The 21,601-nt window shown below is 46.9% G+C and overlaps 1 protein-coding gene across 3 annotated transcripts in view; it reads left to right on the top strand.

Moving 5' to 3' along the window:
- The window catches only part of IGDCC4 (immunoglobulin superfamily DCC subclass member 4), a 78,714-nt gene that overhangs the window by 43,656 nt on the left and 13,457 nt on the right, over positions 1 to 21,601 (top strand). For all 3 annotated transcript variants that reach the window (XM_053364683.1, XM_053364682.1, XM_053364684.1), the window contains 13 exons: positions 554 to 709; positions 1,922 to 2,332; positions 3,770 to 3,934; positions 5,535 to 5,672; positions 6,153 to 6,323; positions 7,698 to 7,931; positions 11,688 to 11,795; positions 13,276 to 13,459; positions 13,765 to 13,892; positions 16,533 to 16,703; positions 17,362 to 17,499; positions 17,602 to 17,707; positions 18,381 to 18,618. In XM_053364683.1, the coding sequence (XP_053220658.1) occupies positions 554 to 709; positions 1,922 to 2,332; positions 3,770 to 3,934; positions 5,535 to 5,672; positions 6,153 to 6,323; positions 7,698 to 7,931; positions 11,688 to 11,795; positions 13,276 to 13,459; positions 13,765 to 13,892; positions 16,533 to 16,703; positions 17,362 to 17,499; positions 17,602 to 17,707; positions 18,381 to 18,618 (2,348 nt within the window). The remainder of the gene's footprint in view (positions 1 to 553; positions 710 to 1,921; positions 2,333 to 3,769; positions 3,935 to 5,534; positions 5,673 to 6,152; positions 6,324 to 7,697; positions 7,932 to 11,687; positions 11,796 to 13,275; positions 13,460 to 13,764; positions 13,893 to 16,532; positions 16,704 to 17,361; positions 17,500 to 17,601; positions 17,708 to 18,380; positions 18,619 to 21,601) is intronic.

The following is a 21,601-nucleotide window of genomic DNA, read 5'->3' as shown; positions in this document are numbered from 1 at the left end:
TGTACGTAGAAGCTAGCCAACTCTACAAAGGTAAAGTTTGCATTCACTGTTCTGATCCCTTTCGCTCTGGCCCTGTCCACCTCTGGCAGGTACCCCACACCAAAAGTTGACCAGAAGAAAATGTGGACCTTGCCCTGAAAAAGGTTCCCCCCTCTGCCTCCGTGCCATAAGAGAAACCAGTTTTGATGTAAAATTGCAACACCCCTCCCTTTTCTTCTAATTCATCAAGGACACAAGCATACATCCACTGGTCTCCATACATTCCAGTGCTGTGTGTCCCCTGATTCAGTAGGGGACACGACTGTACAGTCTTTCTTTGGCTGCTCTAAGCAATCGGTTGGAAATTAGAATGACTCCTTGCAAACTTGGTGCTTAATTATAGCAGAAACGTTAGGTTCTCAAAACTGAGTGCGAAAAGTCTGCCCTAAGGTCTGAAATATTAAGATCGTGATCCTGCCAGAGCGATGCACTTTTAAGATGATTATGTGCAGGGTTTCTCTCCCTCCCCCCATTATCTTCCTTAAGAATTTGATACCTTGTTGTTCCTTTGCAGATGGGGACCCTATTTCCACAGATGTGATTGTGCTGGGACGGACCAACCTCCTGATTCCTCATGCCCAGCTCCATCACTCAGGGATCTATGTCTGCCGTGCCAATAAACCCCAGACCAGGCAGTTTGTAACAGCTGCGGCTGAGCTCAGAGTTCTTGGTGAGAATTAATTATTATTATTATTATTATTATTATTATTATTATTATTATTAAAAAATTGTATACTGCCCTTCATCTGAAGATCTCAGGGTGGCTCACAGCATAAAAATACAAGATAAAAACACAAAATACATAATAAAAAGCTTTCTTCAAATAAATTTCAACACTGCACTGTAAAGGACTTAGAAGCTCAAAGCTGTAAGTTCCACCTTCCTGTGCTCTTTATGTTGTAAAAACTGCCTCAATATTTGGGGGCTATTATTTCTGGGTCCTTGCAAAGCTGAATGCTGGGTATCTGCATGAACCAAGGTCTCCCCTGCTTGCTATGGGGCCCACTCATCACTTCCAGGCCCCCCTATCTATTCCAGCAGGAAGGACTAGAAGAAATGGTTTTGGTTAGCCTTCACTTTGTCGAAGGGAAGGTACACGTTGCTCCTGCCTCAAAGACTGGGATAGAACAACTTTCCCCAACTGGGTGTTCTCCTGATGTTTTGGGCTACAACTCTCACGAGCCTCAGTCAACCTATCTTAAGAGAAGCCCTTAAGCAAGTCTCAAATGCAACGCTCTCTCCCTACTTGGGATTCGCAGCAGCCGATACTGAGAGGCATACTGACTCTGACAGTGAAGGGAGAACAAGTAGCAACTCCTTATCTTTAAGGTAAAGGTAAAGGGACCCTTGACCATTAGGGCCAGTTGTGGCCGACTCTGGGGTTGCAGCGCTCATCTCGCTTTATTGGCCGAGGGAGCCGGCGTACAGCTTCCAGGTCATGTGGCCAGCATAACTAAGCTGCTTCTGGCGAGCCAGAGCAGCACACAGAAATGCCATTTACCTTCCCGCTGGAGCAGTACCTATTTATCTACTTGCATTCTGATGTGCTTTCGAACTGCTAGGTGGGCAGGAGCAGGGACTGAGCAACGGGAACTCACCCCGTCGCAGGGATTCGAACCGCCGACCTTCTGATCGGCAAGTCCTAGGCTCTGTGGTTTAACCCACAGCACCACCCTTATCCTTATCCTTATCCTCCATTAATTTGCCTGCCCTGAGTCTTCCAACATTCAGCTTCATTGGCTGTCCCTGGGTTCTAGTGTTATCCATCACCATTCATGATTTTATGCTGCTCTATCGTGTCACTTCTTCCTTGCCTTTCCTCTGAATGAAATAGCCCCTTTCCTAACCTTTAGAAGCTAATTTTCTTCTTCTGCCTCTTAAGCTCCCCCTGTCATCTCCCAGGCTCCGGAGACCATTTCTCGGACCCGTGCCAGTACCGCCAGGTTTGTGTGCAAAGCAGAAGGAGAGCCGTCCCCCAGCATCCACTGGATGAAGAACGGAGAGCCTCTCTTGTCCAAAGGGCGGGTGAAGATGCAAAGTAGCGGCACCCTGGTGATCAACCAGATTGGGCTGGACGACGCCGGCTATTACCAATGCGTGGCAGAGAATCACCTGGGCATGGCGTGTGCTGGGGCCAGGCTGGTGGTGATCGTGCGGGAAGGTTTGCCCAGTGCCCCTAAGAGGGTGTCTGCCAGTTCTCTCTCCAGCACGACTGTCTTGGTATCCTGGGAACGTCCAGAGTTCAACAGCGAGCGGATCATTGGCTTCTCACTCCATTACCAGAAGGCTTCAGGTATGTCCCTTGAATGGTTGTTTTGTCATCATAGTTTGTATCGTGGCATATCGACTTTGTATCGACTTTTAGAAGACATCCGAAGGCAGCACTATTTAGGGAAGTTTTTAATGTTTGAAGTTTTATTCTGTTTTTAATGTTCTGTTGAAAGCTGCCCAGAGTTGCTGGGGAAACCCAGCCAGATGGGTGGGGTAGAAATAACAATAACAAATTATTATTATTATTATTGGGCAGGTGGCCTCCTGGCCTTCTCCGACTTGAAGGTCAAACTAGCTAGCCTTCTAATGCTGTTTGGGCCTCTCTTAAAAGTCTGAGTTTCTGTTTCAGCTGTAAGTTAATTGGTGCAGAATTGACTACCCTGTTGTTCTTTAGGCCACACCTGCACCATAAATTTAAAGCACATGTATTCCACTTCAAGAAGTCATGGCTCCCTCCCCAAGAATTATGGGAGCTATAGTTTGTTAAGGCTCCTGAGAGTTCTTCACAGACCCCTGTTCCCTTCACAGAGCTACAATTTTCAGAGTTTAACAGTCAGTCCCTCTTTGCACAGAACTTTTGGGAATTGTAGCTCTGGGAGGAGGTCACTGCTGAGGTCAAAGCTCAGTATGAAGTCCTTCCCTCCTCCCCCCCTTCTCCTGAAGGACTTGCTCACAAATTTATTGACAGCTGCACGAATTATGATATCTAGGAAGTGGAAGGGGCAAGCAGAATATAAAATGGAAGAATGGTATAAAAAGGTGTAGGATATAACGATCAATGATAAATTAACATGTGCCATTAAGCTAAGATGGGGAATATACAGGAGAAATGATTTTAAGGAGATATGGAGGGTGTTTGTAGAATTTGTACTGTTAAAATGGAAAGGGGTCAACCCATCACAAGAGATGTTGACATTTTGGGAGGTTGGATAGTTGCAATGGAATGGTCTTGGTGGTGGGGTGCACATTTTTATTCTTATTTATTTATGATTATGACTTTGTCAAAATAAAAATAAAAAAGAAATAAAAAGCACAGTACGAAGGATATATGAAGGGGGTGGATGTAGCCCTGAAAAGAGGGAATTCTTGCTAAAAACCACTATGGGAACTGTAGCGCTATGAGAGGAGTAGCTGTCTCGTAACAACTCTCTTAACATATTCTTAAAACTCTCAACACACTGCAAGTCCCAGGAGTCTTTGGGAGAAGCCATGACTGTGTAATAGTGCTTTCAATGTTTGGTGCAGATGTCACCTAACTCGTTGCCAGAAATGTGAGTTTGAAACCCTGATTGTGTTGAAAAGGTGGGAACAGCCCCAGCATTTTCACTGCGTGCCATGAAAGGTGCACTGGACCTTTTCTGTGAGCTGCTTGCAAGAAGCCGCTCTGAAGAAAGGACAAAACACGTTCTTCTTTTTCTTTTCTTCTTTTTCGTCTGACAGCGTTGTGTACCCTCTCTAGGCGCTGACAACGTGGAGTACCAGTTCGCGGTGAACAACGACACGACAGAGTTCCAGGTCAAAGATCTGGAGCCCAGCACCAACTATGTTTTCTATGTGGTGGCGTATTCGCAACTCGGAGCCAGCCGAACCTCCTCTTCCATCAATGTACAGACACTGGAGGATGGTTCGTAGACCTGGAGGGGAAGGGACTATTCCCCACCCCCATGCTTCCTGGAAGAAATAAATCACATAGCGGGCCCCTTTATGTTTGTGTGCGTGTGCGTGTGTGTGTGCGTGCGTGCGTGCGCAGCAGTGAAAAGTATTTTGAACTGAAGGGGTGACCTTCATTTGTGTTTGTAATTAGATGAGGTTAACACAATTTGCTGACTCAAGCCTTCCCTTCCCCCCTTGCAAAAGCTGCGTCAGGGAGATCTGGGTTTAAGGCGAGTTCACACACTCTGCTGGACCCCTAGAGTCCCCACATGCCTGTGGGGTTTTTTTGGGGGGTCGCCTAGCCCTGACGTTTACCCCCAGAGCCCTGAAAGCCAGAACTGTATCGTCCTTTACTTGGATGACACGGAGGGTGTCGCCATTCCCTCCACAGCAGACCGGAAGACAAAATAATTTTAAAGAAGACAAATTTGTTCAGCAATCGTCCCTTCTTTGCCAGGTACAACAGTGAGACATTTAATTTCTAAATGGCCTGTCTGGTCAGCATTCTGTTCTCACAGGAAGCCCAAAAGCAGGATATTGAGTGCGACAACACTCTTCCCATTTGTGGTTCCTAACAATTGGTATTTAGAGGCATGCTGCCATGGTTTAACTTAGGCATTGTGGCTAGTAGCCATCCCTGTGCCATTTAGGCACCCTGCTGATATGACACAGCATGCAGGTGCATTATCAAAAATAAAGAAATTGCCCTGAGATCAGTTCAGCTTGGCGGTTCTCATGCTGTGTAGTCCTGGTGTTCTGATATCTCCACCCTTCCCCCTTGGAAATGTCTCTTTGCATTGGTGTTAGAAAACACTTCTGCATGAAAGAAAAATAGCCAGATTTCTTTTCCTAGAGGAAATAGGTTGGCTAAGTGAATTGCATAGTGTGTTTCCAAATCTTCTCTTATTTATTATCTTTATTATTTATTATTACAGTTACCAAAATGTCTCAAAGAAACTTACAGTTATAAAAGCGGGCATAAAACAAAATTTGAAATAAATAAATAAAAGAACATAAATTAACGAAAAGTGCTTATCTTGCAATAACATAAAATGGTCAGCCCCTATCCTGCGCTACTGAAGATGAACATCAATACAGACTTGGGTATAAATCATACCCTATCATCCAGTTAAGACCCAAATTATTGGGTGAACAGGAATGTCTTTGTCTGGTGCCTAGAAGTTTGTAATGATGGTGCCAGGCATATCTCTTTGGGGACAGTGTTTCATAGTTGGGGAGCCACCACTACAAAGGCCTGTCCTTGTGTTGCTTCCCTGTGAGGGGGCACACAAAGAAGACCCTCAGGTGATGAACACAGGGTCCATGTAGGTTCATGTGGGGAGAGGTGGTTCCTAAGGTACTGTGGGGTTCTGGGCCATTTAAGGCTTTAAAGGTCAAAACAAACACTTCAAATTGAGCCTGGAAACCTATCTGCAGCCAATCAATGAAGCCCTCCAGCTTCAAATGTGTGTGTGTGTGTGTGTGTGTGTGTTTTCACCCACCAAATGGGTGTTTTGCTCGTTTCCTTTGTGGCGAGGTGGAGTCATCTCTTTTATTGTTTCACTCCCCAGTTCCCAGCGCAGCTCCTCAGCTGTCTCTTTCCAGCACAACACCGATGGACATCAAGGTGACTTGGCTGCCTCTCCTTCCGGAACTCAGCAATGGCAGAATCACCAAGTACAAAATTGACTACGCTCCCCTCAAGGAAGGTAAGGAAGAGATGGTTCTGGTTCCAGAAACTGGGGCACGGTTAGGGATGTAGCGAAGCAGTGATTTTCACCCTGTCCTGGGTTCATCGCAATCAGTTCTGTTTCCATTCTGCTACAGTTCAACTTCCAGCAAAACTGGTGTTGTTTACTCACTCTAAGCTTTGACCAAAACCAGTGCTTTTTTTTCAGGGGGTACTGAGTACCAGCACCTATTTTTCGAGAAAAATAGCACTGACCAAAACTAATGTAATTAATTTCACAATCAAATTCAGTGGAAGGGAAACATCAAAAACAGTGCAGAAAGTAACGTAATTATTTATGTAAAACAATAGCTTGTACCCACTGGTGTTCTTTCTGTTTCTGACCTCAGATGTAAATGTGAACTGTGGCAATTTCTGCTCCCATTTCTGTTTCTGATGGAATTCTCTAGCACCCACCAGCATGTTAGATTCAGCATGTTGGGCTCTGTTTTTCTAACAGATCTGATTTCCTCAACCGAGGTTGGTGCAAATGAGACCCAACTCACTCTTCATGGCCTGCACCCTAATAAAGTCTACAAAGTGCGCATTGCTGCGAGTACAAGCGTGGGCTATGGGGCCCCTTCAGAATGGACACAGCACCGTACCCCGGATAGAGACAACCAAACTCATGGTAGGTCAGCCCACTGCCCACGAGGATCATGTCCGCTGCTCTCAGGGCATAGTAGGACATGGAGAGTTTTGTGACTGCAAATGGAATTCGGATCCAAGATAAGTATGTGGAAGCTTTAATCAAAGATAGGAAGCATAATAGTCAAGGAGAGCAAGCCTGAGATCAAGGTGGCAATGAAATGCTGATTCCTTTACTTGATTTTTAATGTATATGTAGCACCCTTCATCAGAATGGATCCAGAGTGTTTTCTTCCTATATAAATAAAAATGTAAGGCTGTCATCACGCAGCAGTTCATGACCACACCAACTCCAGCAGGAACAGGTGGCAAGTGAGTGAGGAAGCAGCGTGGGTGGCAGTTGGCCCAGGCAAACTGTTTAACAGAGTGGGGGAGGCACTGGGAAACCTGGTGCCCCCCAGTGTTGTTGGGCTCTGGCTCCCATTGGCTCCAGCCATCTTGGTCAATGGTTGGGGATGAGGAAAGTTGTTTTCCAAAACATCTGGAGAGTACCGCACTGCTTACCCTGATTTAGTACAACCCTGTATGGTACCTTCTTGTATTTTTATCCTTCTCTTCCTCCAAGGAGCCGAGAATAGTACATTTATTATTATTTTATTTTACACCCTGTGAAATATACTCAGAGTCAAGAGTGGATTTCATGCTCTTTATTCAGTTCACAGTGGTGAGGAGGGATGGAAGTTCCCCCAGAATGTCTGCTTTATATACATTATTTACACAATGGGTCCCATGTGATTGGTTAATTCCGGGATTCACCTGTAGGCCAATCAGGTTGCGGATTCACTTCCACCTGGAGCTGGATTGGGTGGCTCCTGTGGACGAATCAGACTACTGCATTCTGAATCCTATTGTTCTAGGACCAATCAGACTGCTGCCTTTTGGATCCTATTCAGCTCAGTACATAACACCCTGCCTTCCTCTCAAAGGAGCCATGGGCAGCAAACAAAAAGCTGATAAAACAACAACAAAAGCAATTAAAACAATTCCAGTACAGATACAGACTGGGCGAGAGCTCTGCTTAAAAGGCTTGTCGAAGGAGGAAGGTTTTCGGCAGGAACCAAAAAAGACAACAGAGTCTGTGCCTTTCTAATGTGTAAAGGGAGAGAATTCCAAAGGTGCCACAACGCTTAAGACCCAATTCCTGTATTGTGTGGAGTGGGCCTTCTGATAAGACGGTATCTACACGAGGTCCTCACCTGCAGAGCAGCTGGGGTGTATAAGGGGTGAGACAATCCTTCAGGTTTCCTGGTCCCAAGTTGAGTAGGGCTTTATACACCAAAAACAAACAAACAAACAAAAGCTAGCACCTTGATTCTTGAGGCAACCACTGTTGATGTTTCTTCCTTGCTTCCCCTAGTTCCATTTGCCCCGACTGAGTTAAAAGTCCGAGCGAAAATGGAGTCCCTACTGGTGAGCTGGCAACCTCCAGCAAACCACGCCCAGATTTCAGGCTACAAACTTTACTACCGCGAAGTGGCCACAGAGGAGACGAGTGAGGAGAACCTCTCCGAAGGTCCTGGGGATGGCGCTTGGGATTTTGGGCCGATAAAGCTGAAGAAGAAGGTCAAGCAGCATGAACTGACAGAGTTAAGTAAGTTCATTTGTTTGTTGAATTTATATCCCACCTTTTTTTGTCCAAGGATGTTAAGGTGGTCTCCATGGTTCTCCTCCTCCTTCCTTTAATCCTCAGAACAACCATGTGAGGTAGGTTAGGTAAGGAGGCAGGGACTGGCCCAAGGTCGCCCAGTGAGCTTCATGATCAAGTGGGGATTTGAATCCAGGTCTCTGACACTCTAACCACTACACCACGTTGGATCTCGGAAAAGGTTTCCTGTGCCCTGCTTGTTCCCGTGAACTGGCCATGGAGGTTGTCTGTGGCAAGGAGCCCACCAATGAGAACATTCTCCCATCTGTGTGGATCCAAACTTTCTAAAACTTGGGTGATCAGCCTGCATCCTGAAGGCCGTGGTTCTCAACCTGATTTCGTGTGGGTAGCAAGGAAGGAGAACACAGAGATGCGGGATGAGAGAGATAAGCAAGTGCCTCATTGGCTCCACCCTCTGCTGGCTTGCTGCCCTCAACAGATTACCCTGAAAGGAATGTGGCCCTCAACCTCATTCTAAATGCCATGCCAAAGAAATACAGCTTTTCCAGCTGGGATAAATGTTGCTACTTAAGCCAACTTTTGCAAACTTCCAGACACATAGAAGTTAAAACTGTTTCATTTCTTCTTAGTTCCTGCTGATTTTAACCATCTTGAATGTTCTTAAATACCCTTAAATAAACATGGTGCAAATGTGGCGTTAGTTGGATACAACCTCAGTTTGTCATGCTATGGATTGGGTAGGTAGAAATCCATGCCTGAAAGAGGAGGAAGTTGAGTTGGCGGTTGTCTAACAACCATAGAACATTTATTCTATGCGCTGTTGCCTGAACCAGGCCTGAGGTCTACCTCCATTACATTTGGGCTGTGACTGGAGAGAGAGGGCACCCTGTGTGGGGAGATGTTTGGCTGTGGGTCCCTCTTTTAAGCCTTTGCTCTATGCTGAGACACTCCTCAGCCAACACACACACACAGCCACTCTGCAGTTTGGACCATCTCCAGGCCGACTCTGTTCTGCCTGCTGTTCTGCCTGATTTTCAGAACAGACAAAAAAACCTTTTTGCTGTGGCGTTCTTAGGGAGGCTGGCAAAAAAAAAAGGAGCTAAAATGTTTTCTCTCTCTTCTAGATGCAAATGTGTGTTGCACAAGTGTAAGGCTTTTCTGATCCTTGCCATCCATTTGCTTTTCCTTGTGGGGGGGGGGAGTGGCACCACTCTCCCCCCCCCCTCCTACACACTTGCACAATCAAAAGAAGAGTGATACACAGGCACAGCCAAAAAGTGCTTTTGTACAGGCCGTATTGTGGTGGCGAAAGGAGCTGGCCATCTTCTCCACAGCAGGCCCTGAATAGGCACATCCTTAATTAGCAGAGCTTCGTCAATGAAACCAACAAGAAGTGGGGGGAGGGAGGCCATTCGGGGAGGAACAAGGAGCTGGGTGTCCAGAGAGAGAATTGCCCCATTTTCCCTCTATTTGTAAACTTTGAGATGCTCAAGCAGTTCCCTTGAATAAGCAGATCTTACAAAAGAGGGGCGAAGAAAGAAGCAGGCGAGCTTTAGAACAGCCCTCTTGGCTTGCTCTCTCTGGAGCTTGGCTTGGATTGCAGCGCAGCCAGAAAGGGTGGCTGCATCTAGCGGTAGCACAGAATTCACATTGCTGGAAAGCTCCACTTTGGTTGCAAGGCCATGGTCTGCCCTGGATGGCATTCAACAATACAGCAGCACTCATTTAATGGGTTAAAAAAATGCCCTATTTATATTTTGGCAGCATCCAATAAAAATGCTTAAACAGCCTGTTCCTGGTTCGCTCTATTCAAGAGGTGGGGTCAATGGGAGCGTGGAGTAGAGTCGCTGTACAACCCCCCATAGTGATGAAATGCCAAAGGACAATTGCCTGGAGGAGGTTACTAAAGACTCACCCGGCACTTGATTCTAGTTGGGCAAAGGGAGATGGAATTGGGATGCCAAGTTTTTCTCTTAATTTTAAATGTATTCATTACATTTATATCCCACTTTTCTTCTAAGGAACTCAAGGGGGCATACACACTTACCCCCCGTGCCCTTTTTATCCTCACAACAACCCTGTGAAGTAGGTTATGGTCTGAGGGTTGCGTTCAACTTAACTTTTACTCAGAATGGACCCATTGAGATTCAAAATTAATGGGCCTAAGTCAGCTTTTACTTAGAATACAGTGGTACCTCGGGTTAAGTACTTAATTCGTTCCGGAGGTCCGTACTTAACCTGAAACTGTTCTTAACCTGAAGCACCACTTTAGCTAATGGGGCCTCCTGCTGCTGCTGCGCCGCCGGAGCACAATTTCTGTTCTCATCCTGAAGCAAAGTTCTTAACCTGAAGCACTGTTTCTGGGTTAGTGAAGTCTGTAACCTGGACGGGCAGAATCCGTGACCAAGGGAAAGAGACGGTGGAAGAAGATTGGAAGAAATTCAAATTTTATCTTAAAAATTGTTGTAAAATTAGTGAGTGTTAAAATGTCATGGGTAAAGCATAGCAGATTTGCAGAGATAAATGATTGGATAAGAGGAGAGAAAAGGGTCAAAGAAAGGAATTTATAAGCAATTCAGATCAGGGGTTGCTGAAAAAGTTTAAAATAGGGATGCAGAAAAGGGAGGCATGGGGAAGTCGTTGAAATTGGGTATAAGAAAAAAATTTCATGAAATTATACATGTTTATATGTTCGTTTGTTTGTGTTTGTTGTGTGTAATGTCTTATAATATATGTTGAAAAGCCAATAAAATTTTTTTTTAAAAAAATAGTGAAGTCTGTAACCTGAAGCATATGTAACCTGAAGCGTATGTAACCTGAGGTACCACTATATACCCATTGAAATTAATGGGCTTAAGTTAGAGTCATTTATTTCAATGGGTCTCCTATAAGTAAAAGTTAGTTGAATACAATTCTGAGAGACTGTGATTGGCCCAAGGCCCCTCAGTGAACTTCATGGCTAACTGGGTATTTGAACCTTCATCTTAGTCCGGCGCTCTGACCATTAAACCAAACTAAATCATCCAGATTTTTGCTGCTAATTGCCCTTGCTTTTCAGTTTTTGGAGTTTTCTCTGATTTATTCTCTTCTTTGTTTTAAAAAGACACACCTGTTAATTATAGAACTCATGATCACCAAAATAAGTCCACGGGACACAAGGTACAGGTGGTTTAAGAAAGGGTAATAGGAGGTGTTGTCCAAAACATCTAGAGAACAACAGGCTGGGGAAGTCTGGACTAGAACAGCAGAATGCCACTAAAAACTATGCCAAATGAGAGAGAAGAGAGTTTGCCTTCTCGCTCTTCTTCCCAGACTTGTTTGTCTCTCCATTGTTGGAAACAGAGATGCTGGACTAGGCAGAACTTTTGCCTCATCTTGCAAACCTCTTACTATGTGAGGCACACATTTAATTATTATGAATGGGTTGTATCTGGTGCAGTGCTAAGTTGAAGTCACTTAGCAGCATACTTGTGCTGGTTCATTACCACAGATGGTTGTGTAATGGATTGTGCGGCATGAACCAGCTGTTGTGCAACAAGCTTCCACTAGTGCAATTGTTGCATTGGTTTCCTTCAAACCCTTCCATCTGCTAGCCCAAGGGTTCCTCCACTGGCGGAGAGAGAACGTTGGATACGGCCCTTTGCTGAAATGGAGATGGTAGCCATGATTTTGCTCTTCTAAGCCATGCTGCTCTTTTTGTTGCTTGACCCACTCTTCCATTCCTCTGCTTATTCTCTCCAGTTCCTGGGAGACTCTACGAAGTGAAGCTGGTGGCGTTCAACAAGCATGAAGATGGCTACGCGGCAGTTTGGAAGGGAAGGACCGAGAGGGCGCCTGTAACCGTAGCAGGTAGATGCTGCTGCTGCTGCTGCAAGGCCTTGACTCCTGGCTCATGTTTGTGGATGGCTTTCCCACAAAGCAATATGATAAGGCAGCCTTTGCCAACCTGGTGCCTCCAGGTGTTAAGACAAAGGCAGCCAAAATGATCAAGGGAATGCAGTGCCGGATTCACGTATAAGCTAAACAAGCTTGGGGGCCCCAAAAATTTTTAGAGGGAAAAAACTGGATGTACATTTCCAAAATATAAGATAAAAAACAAATAAAATAAAACCTACATACAGCAAAAGTGTTTTGAGTTGTTTATGGACCTATTAGGTCCATAAATTACCATATAGCATATATTCAACACAAGAAACAGCGACAATTTGTTGTTGACAAAGGACAGCTGGACATATAAAGGGCCCCATTACCTTCAGTAGCTTAGGGCCTCATCAAACCTAAATCCGGCCCTGAGGGGATGGGAAAACTCCCCTATGAGGAAACGTTGCAGTATTGGGGACTTTTAGATGAGAGAAAAGATGGGTAAAAGGTGACACGATGGAAGTTGTTTAACAACAACAACAATTCATTATGTATATGCCAACCATCTAACTGGGTTGCTCCCAACAGAATACAGTGGAACCTCGGTTGTCGAACGTAATCCGTTCCAGAAGGCCGTTCGACTTCCAAAACGTTCAACAACTGAAGCTCAATGGACGCTTGGCAAAATCCATTGAAAAAATGGAGAAACACACCTTGGAAGCCGAGGCATGTTCGAAAATGGGAGCATTCACTTCTGGGTTGTCGGCATTCGAAAGCCGAAACATCTGACAATCGAGGTTCCACTGTATTTAAAAACAAGAAGAAGAAGACATCAAATATTTTAATAATTCCCTTTAGATGCAGTTTGCACGGCATGGAAAAAGGAGAGAGAAAAGTTCTCCTTCTTTCCTAACCCTAGAACTTGTGGACATCCAGTGAAGCCAAATGTTGGACAACCCAGGACCGTTAAAAGAAAAGACTTCTTCAAGCAGAGCGTAGACTATGAAAGGTGCTTCCATAGGAGGCAGTGGTGGCCCCAAACTTGAATGGCTTTAAAAGAGGGTTGGACAAGTTCATGAAGGAGAAGGCTGTGTTCTGCTTCCATGGTTGGAGGCAGTCATGCTCCTGAATGCCAGTTGCCGGACACCACAGGAGGGGAAAGAGCTCTTGTGCTCAGGTCCTGCTTCTTTGATTCATAGGCTTTTTGGGCTGGCAGCTGGGAGAACAGGATGCTGAATTAGATGGGCTGTTGGCCTGATCCAGCAGGTTCCGCTGAGGTTCTTATGGACCACAGCTCCAGTCATCCCCATTTGACTTCTTCCACATTCTGTGGCTCATCTGACCACAACATTTCACCCTGCCTTGTTCCTCTGAAATTTCCGCTGTTGTTCCTTTGCAAGCTGGTCCAGGAGTCATCCTCCATGTGCCTGATTCTGCATTTCTTCTCTTCTCTTGATCACCCTTTCAGACCCTCCACTTCAGAAGGGCCCACCACTGCCCCCAGCCCATGTCTACGTGGAATCCAACAGCTCCACGTCAATTTGGTTGAGGTGGAAGAAGCCGGATTTCACCACGGTGAAGATCGTCAATTACACCGTGCGGTTCAGTCCCTGGGGGCTGAAAAACGCCTCGCTTGTGACTTACTACACAAGGTAAGAGGGTGACTAGCAAAGCTAATGGAAAAAGTAAGAGGAGCCTTAAACCAGAAAACCCAAGAAGAATGGAAAATATTTAAGGGATATATAAGATTATATTGTAAAAGTGATACCATCTTAGCAGAAGTGGAATGATACTTGTGAACAATAAATAAGAATCTCAAATATCAAGTGAAGCACTATGAAACCACAAGACCTGCCATCTCTTCTGTTTTGACAGCTGCCAGTCTTCTTATGGGGGTACACAGATTGCAGATGGCATCGTAATATTTTCTCTCTTGTGGGCATTCTTCCTTCCATAGCTCTGACGAAGACATCCTCATCAGTGGGCTGAAGCCGTTCACCAGATACGAATTTGCCGTGCAGTCGAATGGCGTCGGTGTCGATGGGCCATTCGGGAATGCGGTGGAATGGTTCACCCTTCCGGACAGTGAGTACACAACAGAGTGCTTGATAAATAAATGTCTGCAGGTTTGGGGTGAAAGATTTGGATGGGGGAGTGCAGGCTACCTTACCTAACTGAACAATAGCACATGTGCTCCATGAAGGGCCGGCCCTATCGTTAGGCAGAGCAAGGCAGCGTTAGGCAGAGTCTCAGACAGCAGATGAGGGATGGAGGCATTGACGGAAAAGGTGTTGGGCAGAACAGAGCTGGGTGTATCACCTGCTAAGACTGATGGCTGCTTCTCTCCCAACCCTAGGACCAGTGGCTTCTTCACACAGCTCATAGTTAAATTGTGGCTCTCTCTCCCACAGGTGATAGTGATAGCCACTAACTTAGTTGGCTTTAAAAGAGGATTAGACAAACTGAAGGCTACTGCTGCATTCTAGCTCCACTGTCACATTCAGCTGCCATTTCCTTGGCTTCTACATGTGGAATGATGGGAACAGAGGAGGCTCCAACCTTTCCCTTTGCCTCAAGTAGCAAAATGGCTTGGGTTCTTACCCAGGTTCTTGCAGAGCTTAGTTTTCAGAATGAGAGTTTTAAATGTAAGTTTTTAGCCCCTATAACTGCTTATTCAAAAATATTCTGCTGTTCATGTTAAAAAATTCTCAGTAAAGATACAAATCTCCAACACAGGCAAAAGCAAATAAAATTTTACGACAATAACTAATATTTGCTCTGCAAAGAAATCAATTTTTCAGTGTGTTAGCACTCATACTTTGGAACTCCCTGCCTATTGACAACAGGCAGGTAACATCGCTGTACTCTTTTTGATGCCTGCTTGTAACATTTAAAAATTTTTTTTTTTGCAAGCCTATCCACACATGCAGAACGTTGACATGTGTTTTAATCTGGTTTTTAGCTTATTGTTGATTTTAATTATTCTTAAAGGTTTTTAAATAGTTGTTTATTGTTTTATTCTTTTTGTTAACCACTTTGAGAGGTTTGGCTTTTTTAATAAAATCCTGCAGAATATAAATTTTGTGAAATAAATAAAAATAAAAAACGAAGATGCAGCAGCAGCCTCGACCAGAAAAAAATCCAAATTAAGAGCTCCCGTGGGCCTTGTCATCGGACAGCCATGCTGGCTGGCGGTGCTGATGGCACTTGAAGTCCCAGACATCCAGGGGGGCACCAGGTTGGGGAAGGCTGGAGTAAGCCATACAAAGTTGGTTTTCTACTGAGTCTCACAGGAAGCTGCCTTATACCAACAGACTGTTGATCCACTTAGCTCTGTAATGTCTGCACTGACATTAAAGCCCTACCAGGAGGCACCAGGGATTGAACCTGGAACCTAGTGCATACAAAGTACCATATTTTTCACTCTATAAGACACACCCGACCATAGGACGCACCTTGTTTTAGAGGGGGAGAACAAGAAAAAAAAACTCCCCCTCTCTGCTCAGCGCCCCTTCAGCGAAGCGGCAGGAGAAACGGAGCCCCTTCCATTTCTCCTCCTGCTTGGCTGAAGGGGCGCTGTGCAGCTCTCCCTCTCTGCTGAAGCCAGGAGAGTCTTGCTCTCCTGGCTTCAGCAAAAGGAACCTGAAGCCTATGGAGCACAGTGGGAACTCACGCTGTGCTCCAAAGGCTTCAGGTGGATATCCCTGCAGCCTGGAGAGCGAGAGGGGTTGGTGCGCACTGACCCCTATCGATCTCCAGGCTTCAGCGAAAGCAACGCAAAGCCTCCGGAGTGCGGAGGGAGCGCTCCCTCTGCACTTCGGAGGCTTCGCATTGCTATCGCTGAAGCCAAGGAGCCTGCATTCGCTCCATAGGACACACACACTTTGCCCCTTAATTTTTGGAGGGGAAAAAGTACGTCCTATAGAGCGAAAAATACGGTACATGTTTTGCCATTGATCATTGGTCCTTCTAGCTGAGCATTATCTGCACAGGTACCCTTCTTCAACCTTGAAGTCCCTCGTGATTGTTGGAGTCCAACTCCCAACATCTGCAGGCAGCTTAGCTAAAGGTCAGGGAAGACAGGAGTTATAGCCCATCAACATCTGAGGATCCAAGGTTCAAGAAGACCACTGCGGCAGTGGCTCCCCAGGTTTCTAGACGAGGGACATAGCAGGTTGGTGTCAGGCAGCACAGGATCCAACCCCCCACAGCAGGTTGCCAGGAATAAGACAAGGAAAAGTTCTTACCAACTGCTTTTTATTCAATATTCAGAGAGAGGCTGAGAAATCCAGCCTCTTGGAATAATGGCTTTGCTCCGCGTGAGTCTCCACCCCTCCCTCCCTCCCCCCTTCATGTGTCATCACAAGCGCCCTCTGCCTTTGAGCACTTTGCTCTCTTACTTTCAAGGCTCACCGGGTGTGGGGGGGGGGTCTGGAATGCTTTGTAAAGACGCTGTGTCTGTCAGCTGTCGCCCCCTAGTGCTTCTTCTTTCTCCTCTCCCATTATTTCCCAGCTTTCCCCCTCATCCGCCTCTGAGCTGTGATCTCCCTCACACCCCTGTTGTAATTCTGAACTGTTTTCTTCTTCTCTGGAAGGGTCAGGCTGGGGAGGTGGTCTCTACCGTACCTCTTCTGCCCAGTCCCTGACATCTGGAGACGGCTGCCTTAACGGTTGCTCGATAAACCCCCTTCTCCCTTTTTGCGTTCTGTCCTCCCCTTCCCGCAGGGCCGTCAACGCCTCCCTCCGACTTGCGGCTGCACCCCATCAACCCATATGCCGTCCAGGTCCACTGGTGCCCCCCCTCTGAGCCAAACGGCATCATCGTGGAGTACCTCATCCTCTACAACGCCAACCACACTCAACCTGATGAGATGTGGACTCTACTGACAAAAGAAGGTAAAAAAATGCACAGAGGAAACTTTTGTGCAGGAGTATGGGAGTCGTTTCATTTTTCAACTTTCCCCCAGGGGTCATCTGCCAGAGCCAACATGCCAGGGTGAGCAGATGTGGTGGTGAATAGGTCTTTCTCTTCTTCTGCTACCCTCTCTCCCCCTCTTTGCCACCCACATGAAATTTGACTGAGGGTTTCCCCACCCCGTTTGTGTTTGAAGAAGAAGCAGTCTTCCTTGGCCTCAGCCCAGTATACCTGAAGGAGCGTCTCCACCCCCATTGTTCAGCCTGGACACTGAGGTCCAGCGCCAAGGACCTTCTGGCTGTTCCCTCACTGCGAGAAGCAAAGTTACAGGGAACCAGGCAGAGGGCCTTCTCAGTGGTGGCGCCCGCCCTGTGGAACGCCCTCCCATCCTATGTCAAAGAAATAAACAGCTACCTGACATTTAGAAGACATCTGAAGGCAGCCCTGTTTAGGGAAGTTTTTAATGACTGATGTTTTGATGTATTGTTAATCTTTTGTTGGAAGCCACCCAGAGTGTGCGGGGTATAAATAATATATTGTTATTATTATTACTACTACATGGGAGTCACAGAACATCCGCTGTGTTTTTTAACCAGTCTGCAACACTTGAGCACCTGCTGGGTTTGCTCTCTTGCTTAGGCAATACGTTCAGCACCGAAGTCCACGGGCTGGAGAGCGACACCCGGTATTTCTTCAAGATGGGAGCCAAGACGGTGGTTGGGTCAGGGCCGTACTCCAACGTCAAGGACGTGCAGACCTTGCAGGAGAAGTTCTCAGGTACACACAGCAGCGCACACAGTGCAAGGTGGGGTTCGCCTTGGCAGGCCGCGGCATCACCCAAAGGGCATCACCCTTTGACTGCTCTCCTGTGTCCCTCAGATATGCTGGACGTTCACTCTGTCACGGGGATCATCGTGGGAATCTGCCTAGGCTTGCTGTGTGTCCTCTTCTGCATGTGCGCCAGCTTTCGCAACAACAAGCCAAGGTAGGTTTCTGCCTCGCCTTGGCCCAAAGTACATCAGACCAAACTGAAGCCTGTCCATTCGGCTATGAGCCTGCCATATCAGTATCGCAGCCTCTGTTCTGTGTCTTTTGTCCGAAGCCCTGGAAGACCACTGCTAGTCAGTGCAGATAGCAGTGAGCGAGATGTGCCAATAGTCCGACTCAGTCAAAGACTGTTTCCTATGGTGCTAGAGAAAGCATCGTCACGGACACACGTAGCAGGATAATTTCAGTATAATACAAAAGTAGCTACAACCCTAAAGTGTACCGTAGCATATGTTTTTTGTATTGGCTGACTAACACAGCTGCCTTGCTGCAATTAGGAAGGCAGTGTCGCAGTTTTTGAAAGTAAAGGTCTCAGGTGCTGTCCCTGGCTGCATCTAGCTAGGGATGATGGGAGTTGTAGTCCAAAAACAGCTGACCTAGATGGACCAGGGGTCAAACTCTGTATAAGGTAGCTTTCTGTTCTGTATATCATCCCGCAGCAAATAAATCAGCAATTGGTTACTTAATAACTTGCTGCTATTGGCCAAGAATGAGTCCTGTGCCCAGCACTGGTTCAGTCTGCTGGGAAATCTCCAGCATTCATTGAGCTGCGGGGGAAGTTTCGTTACTGGTTGGTGAGCGCTTAGTCTTTTGTTCATTCACTCCTGCAGGGAGTCTGTGGCAGGCCTGGTTTCCCAAGCAGCCGGGAACCACACCTACTATCACCGGAGCCGGCAAACACCGTCCCTTCCTGTGGCCCCCTCCAACTCTCACGAACTGGAATCCCTGATGACCCCGCTTTCTGATGATGCTCCCTCACCACCAGCGGACATCATGGAGCTGACTGAAGTGCAGGGCCTTATTCGTGGTTGCCCCCTGGATGACAGCACAGGCCACATCAAAAGAAAGGTATTTTATTAGGTCCTGTGATCCCCTTTCATGGGGATCCCCTTGCCACTTTGAAGGGGAACAAGCAGTCCTCAGATAACCTGTTCCCAAGGTGGGTTGGATATTTTGGGGGAGGTTACATCTTACAGTTTGAATTGCGCCTCAAAATGTTGAAGGCAGTGAAGATATTTTAATGCTGGCAGATTGTGTTCCTGGCGATCCTGAAAGCCCAAATTAGATTGCTTGGAAGGGAAGGGGGCATGAAAGACAGGACCTTCAAGGTGGCTTTCTCTGAAACGCTACCTGTTCCACACGCAGGGCCAGCTAGACAATGCATGGATGAGATGTTGGGAAGAGGGGGTTTGGATTTGTTAGGCACTGGGAGACATTTTGGGACATGCTGAGAATGTGCAAAAGGGCCCAGGCACCACTTCCGCCAGGATGGAAGCAGGTTGCTAGAGCTTAAAATAATAATAATAATTAATGTGATTGCTGGGGGTGGGGTGGAGAACTGAAAGGAGCCAAGAAGTGTCTGGTTTGGGGTGAAAATGATTATGACTATCCAGATGGGGCCGGATCAGTTCTGCAAAGAAAGTACAGGAGCACATGATAGCCAATTGCAAGGAACATTTTGATTTTTTTGGCTGAGTGCAGTAAGCATCTCTTCACCCACCCTCATTCAGTTCTCTCCCATGGATCAGGCCCCACTGCCTTGCACCGCCAATAGCGAAAACGTTTGCTGGGATCACAGGATCTGGGCAAAAGTGAGCTTAAGCAAAAATAACCTGAACCTTGAAGAGCACATAGAGCTGAAGGAGGAAGTGGGGAAGAGAGTCGCTTTTCCAGCGTCCTCCTTCAGCTGTATGTACTTTGCAAGGGAGGAAAAGGGAGCAGTGAAGAGGAGCAGGAGGAGGCTGGTTCACAGACACCCTTGGAAGACCTCAGTGGAGGACTTGCTGGCAACCAGTGCCCTCGGGCTTAGAAAACGCAGCGGTCCCCTGAGCTAAGCCATCCCTGTGCTAAGGTAGTGTAAAATAATAATTGCTAAACCTGGAGTACCAGAGAGAACTTCTGCAGTACAGAACCAAGCCAAATCATGTGTCTTAAGAGATGTCAGTGACTCCCACTTATTGCTTCCCAAGATGTTCTGCATGTGTATTTAGCCCATTCCCCTTTCCTGGTTGGGGCTTGGTGTCAGCAAACTGCATGCCAGAGTGCAAGATATGGTCATGGATTTGAGCACCATTCTTCTTCCTCTGAGGGACGTGGGTGGCGCTGTGGGTTAAACCACAAAGCCTAGGACTTGCCGATCAGAAGGTCAGCAGTTTGAATCCCTGCGACGGGGTGAGCTCCCATTGTTCGGTTCCTGCTCCTGCCAACCTAGCAGTTCGAAAGCACGTCAAAGCGCAAGTAGATAAATAGGTACCGCTCTGGCGGGAAGGTAAACGGCATTTCCGTGCGCTGCTCTGATTCGCCAGAAGCGGATTAGTCATGCTGGCCACATGACCCGGAAGCTGTACGCCGGCTCCCTTGGCCAATAAAGCGAGATGAGCACCGCAACCCCAGAGTCGGTCATGACTGGACCTAATGGTCAGGGGTCCCTTTACCTTTACCTTTACCTTCTTCCTCTGACTCCTTCTGTGGCCAGATGTTACCCCATGCACAGATTTGCATCATAAGGTTCTGGAGGTTGGTGTGTTTTATGGACAGGCAGAAGGGGGGGGGGCTGCACCCGTGCGTCGTCCACACTCCCACTCCACCCCCCCAAGTCTTGCTGTCATGGCAGTTTCTGCTCCAAGATCCCTTTATAACTTTTTCTTTCTTTCGCGGCAACTTATTTTGCCTGCCAATTGTGCTGCCTTTGCTTTTCCTCCCCACTTCACTTGCTCCTCCCCACCCACCCTTTTGCTTTAAAGCTTCCCAGAGTTTGTCTGGAGCATTTCATTTCATTAGGGAATGTTTAATTGGCCTAATTTAGCTAATCAGTTTATGCCTGTCTTTGTAGCCTGTGGAGAATGTGTAAGGTAATTAGGAGATTGACTGAAACAAGTGTGTGGCGAGCGCGTGGGATTTCGCGTTGGCGTCAATCATGACATTTCTTGCGGGTCCCCAGCCCTGAAGAGAAAGCAGCCATCAAACTGGAGATGGGGAGGAGGGCAAAGTGCAGTCGGGTGGCAAGAGCTTTAGCTGGGCAGGGTAGAGTTTCTTTACAGCCAGAGGTTTTACCAGTGCGGCTCTTTGCGGGTGGAGAAATGGCGGTGGACCTGGGTTCATGTTCTCTGCCTCCACCAAGGACTCACCACATGGCCCTGAGGCAATTCACCCTCTCTTATCTTCCATTCCCTGTACAGTGGTACCTCGGGTTACATATGCTTCAGGTTACAGACTCCGCTAACCCAGAAATAGTGCTTCAGGTTAAGAACTTTGCTTCAGGATCAGAACAGAAATTTTGCTCCGGCGGCGCGGTGGCAGCAGGAGGCCCCATTAGCTAAAGTGGTGCTTCAGGTTAAGAACAGAAATTGTGCTCCGGTGGCGCGGCAGAGAAATGGTGCTTCAGTTTAAGAACAGTCTCAGGTTAAGAACAGACCTCCAGAACGAATTAAGTACTTAACCTGAGGTACCACTGTATTTAAAAAGGGAATAATAGCTCCAGCTCAGCTACTTGTAAACTGCTTACATAAGAACATAAAAAGAGCCTGGCTGCAGGATCAGGCCAAAGGGAGCCCATCTAGCTCAGCGTCCTGTTCTCATAGTGGCTATCCTGATGCCTCTGGGAAGCCCAGGAGGAGGACCCCAGCCCAGCAGCGCTCGTCCTGTGATTCCCAGCGGCTGGTATTCATAAGCTTCTGGTGGCAAAGGCAAAACACCACCTTCTTGGCAAGTAGCCACTGATAGCCCTCTCCTCCATGACTTCGTCCAGTCATCACTCCCTCTTGTGGGATTGATTTCCGTAGTTTGTTGGGGCTGCCATATGTCCGGAATTTCCCGGACATAGCTGGGATTC

The sequence above is a fragment of the Podarcis raffonei genome, chromosome 14 (genome assembly GCF_027172205.1).
Source record: "Podarcis raffonei isolate rPodRaf1 chromosome 14, rPodRaf1.pri, whole genome shotgun sequence".
Lineage (NCBI taxonomy): Eukaryota > Metazoa > Chordata > Lepidosauria > Squamata > Lacertidae > Podarcis > Podarcis raffonei.
Note: the sequence above shows the minus strand (reverse complement) of the source record. Positions and strands in the feature narration are given on the sequence as shown.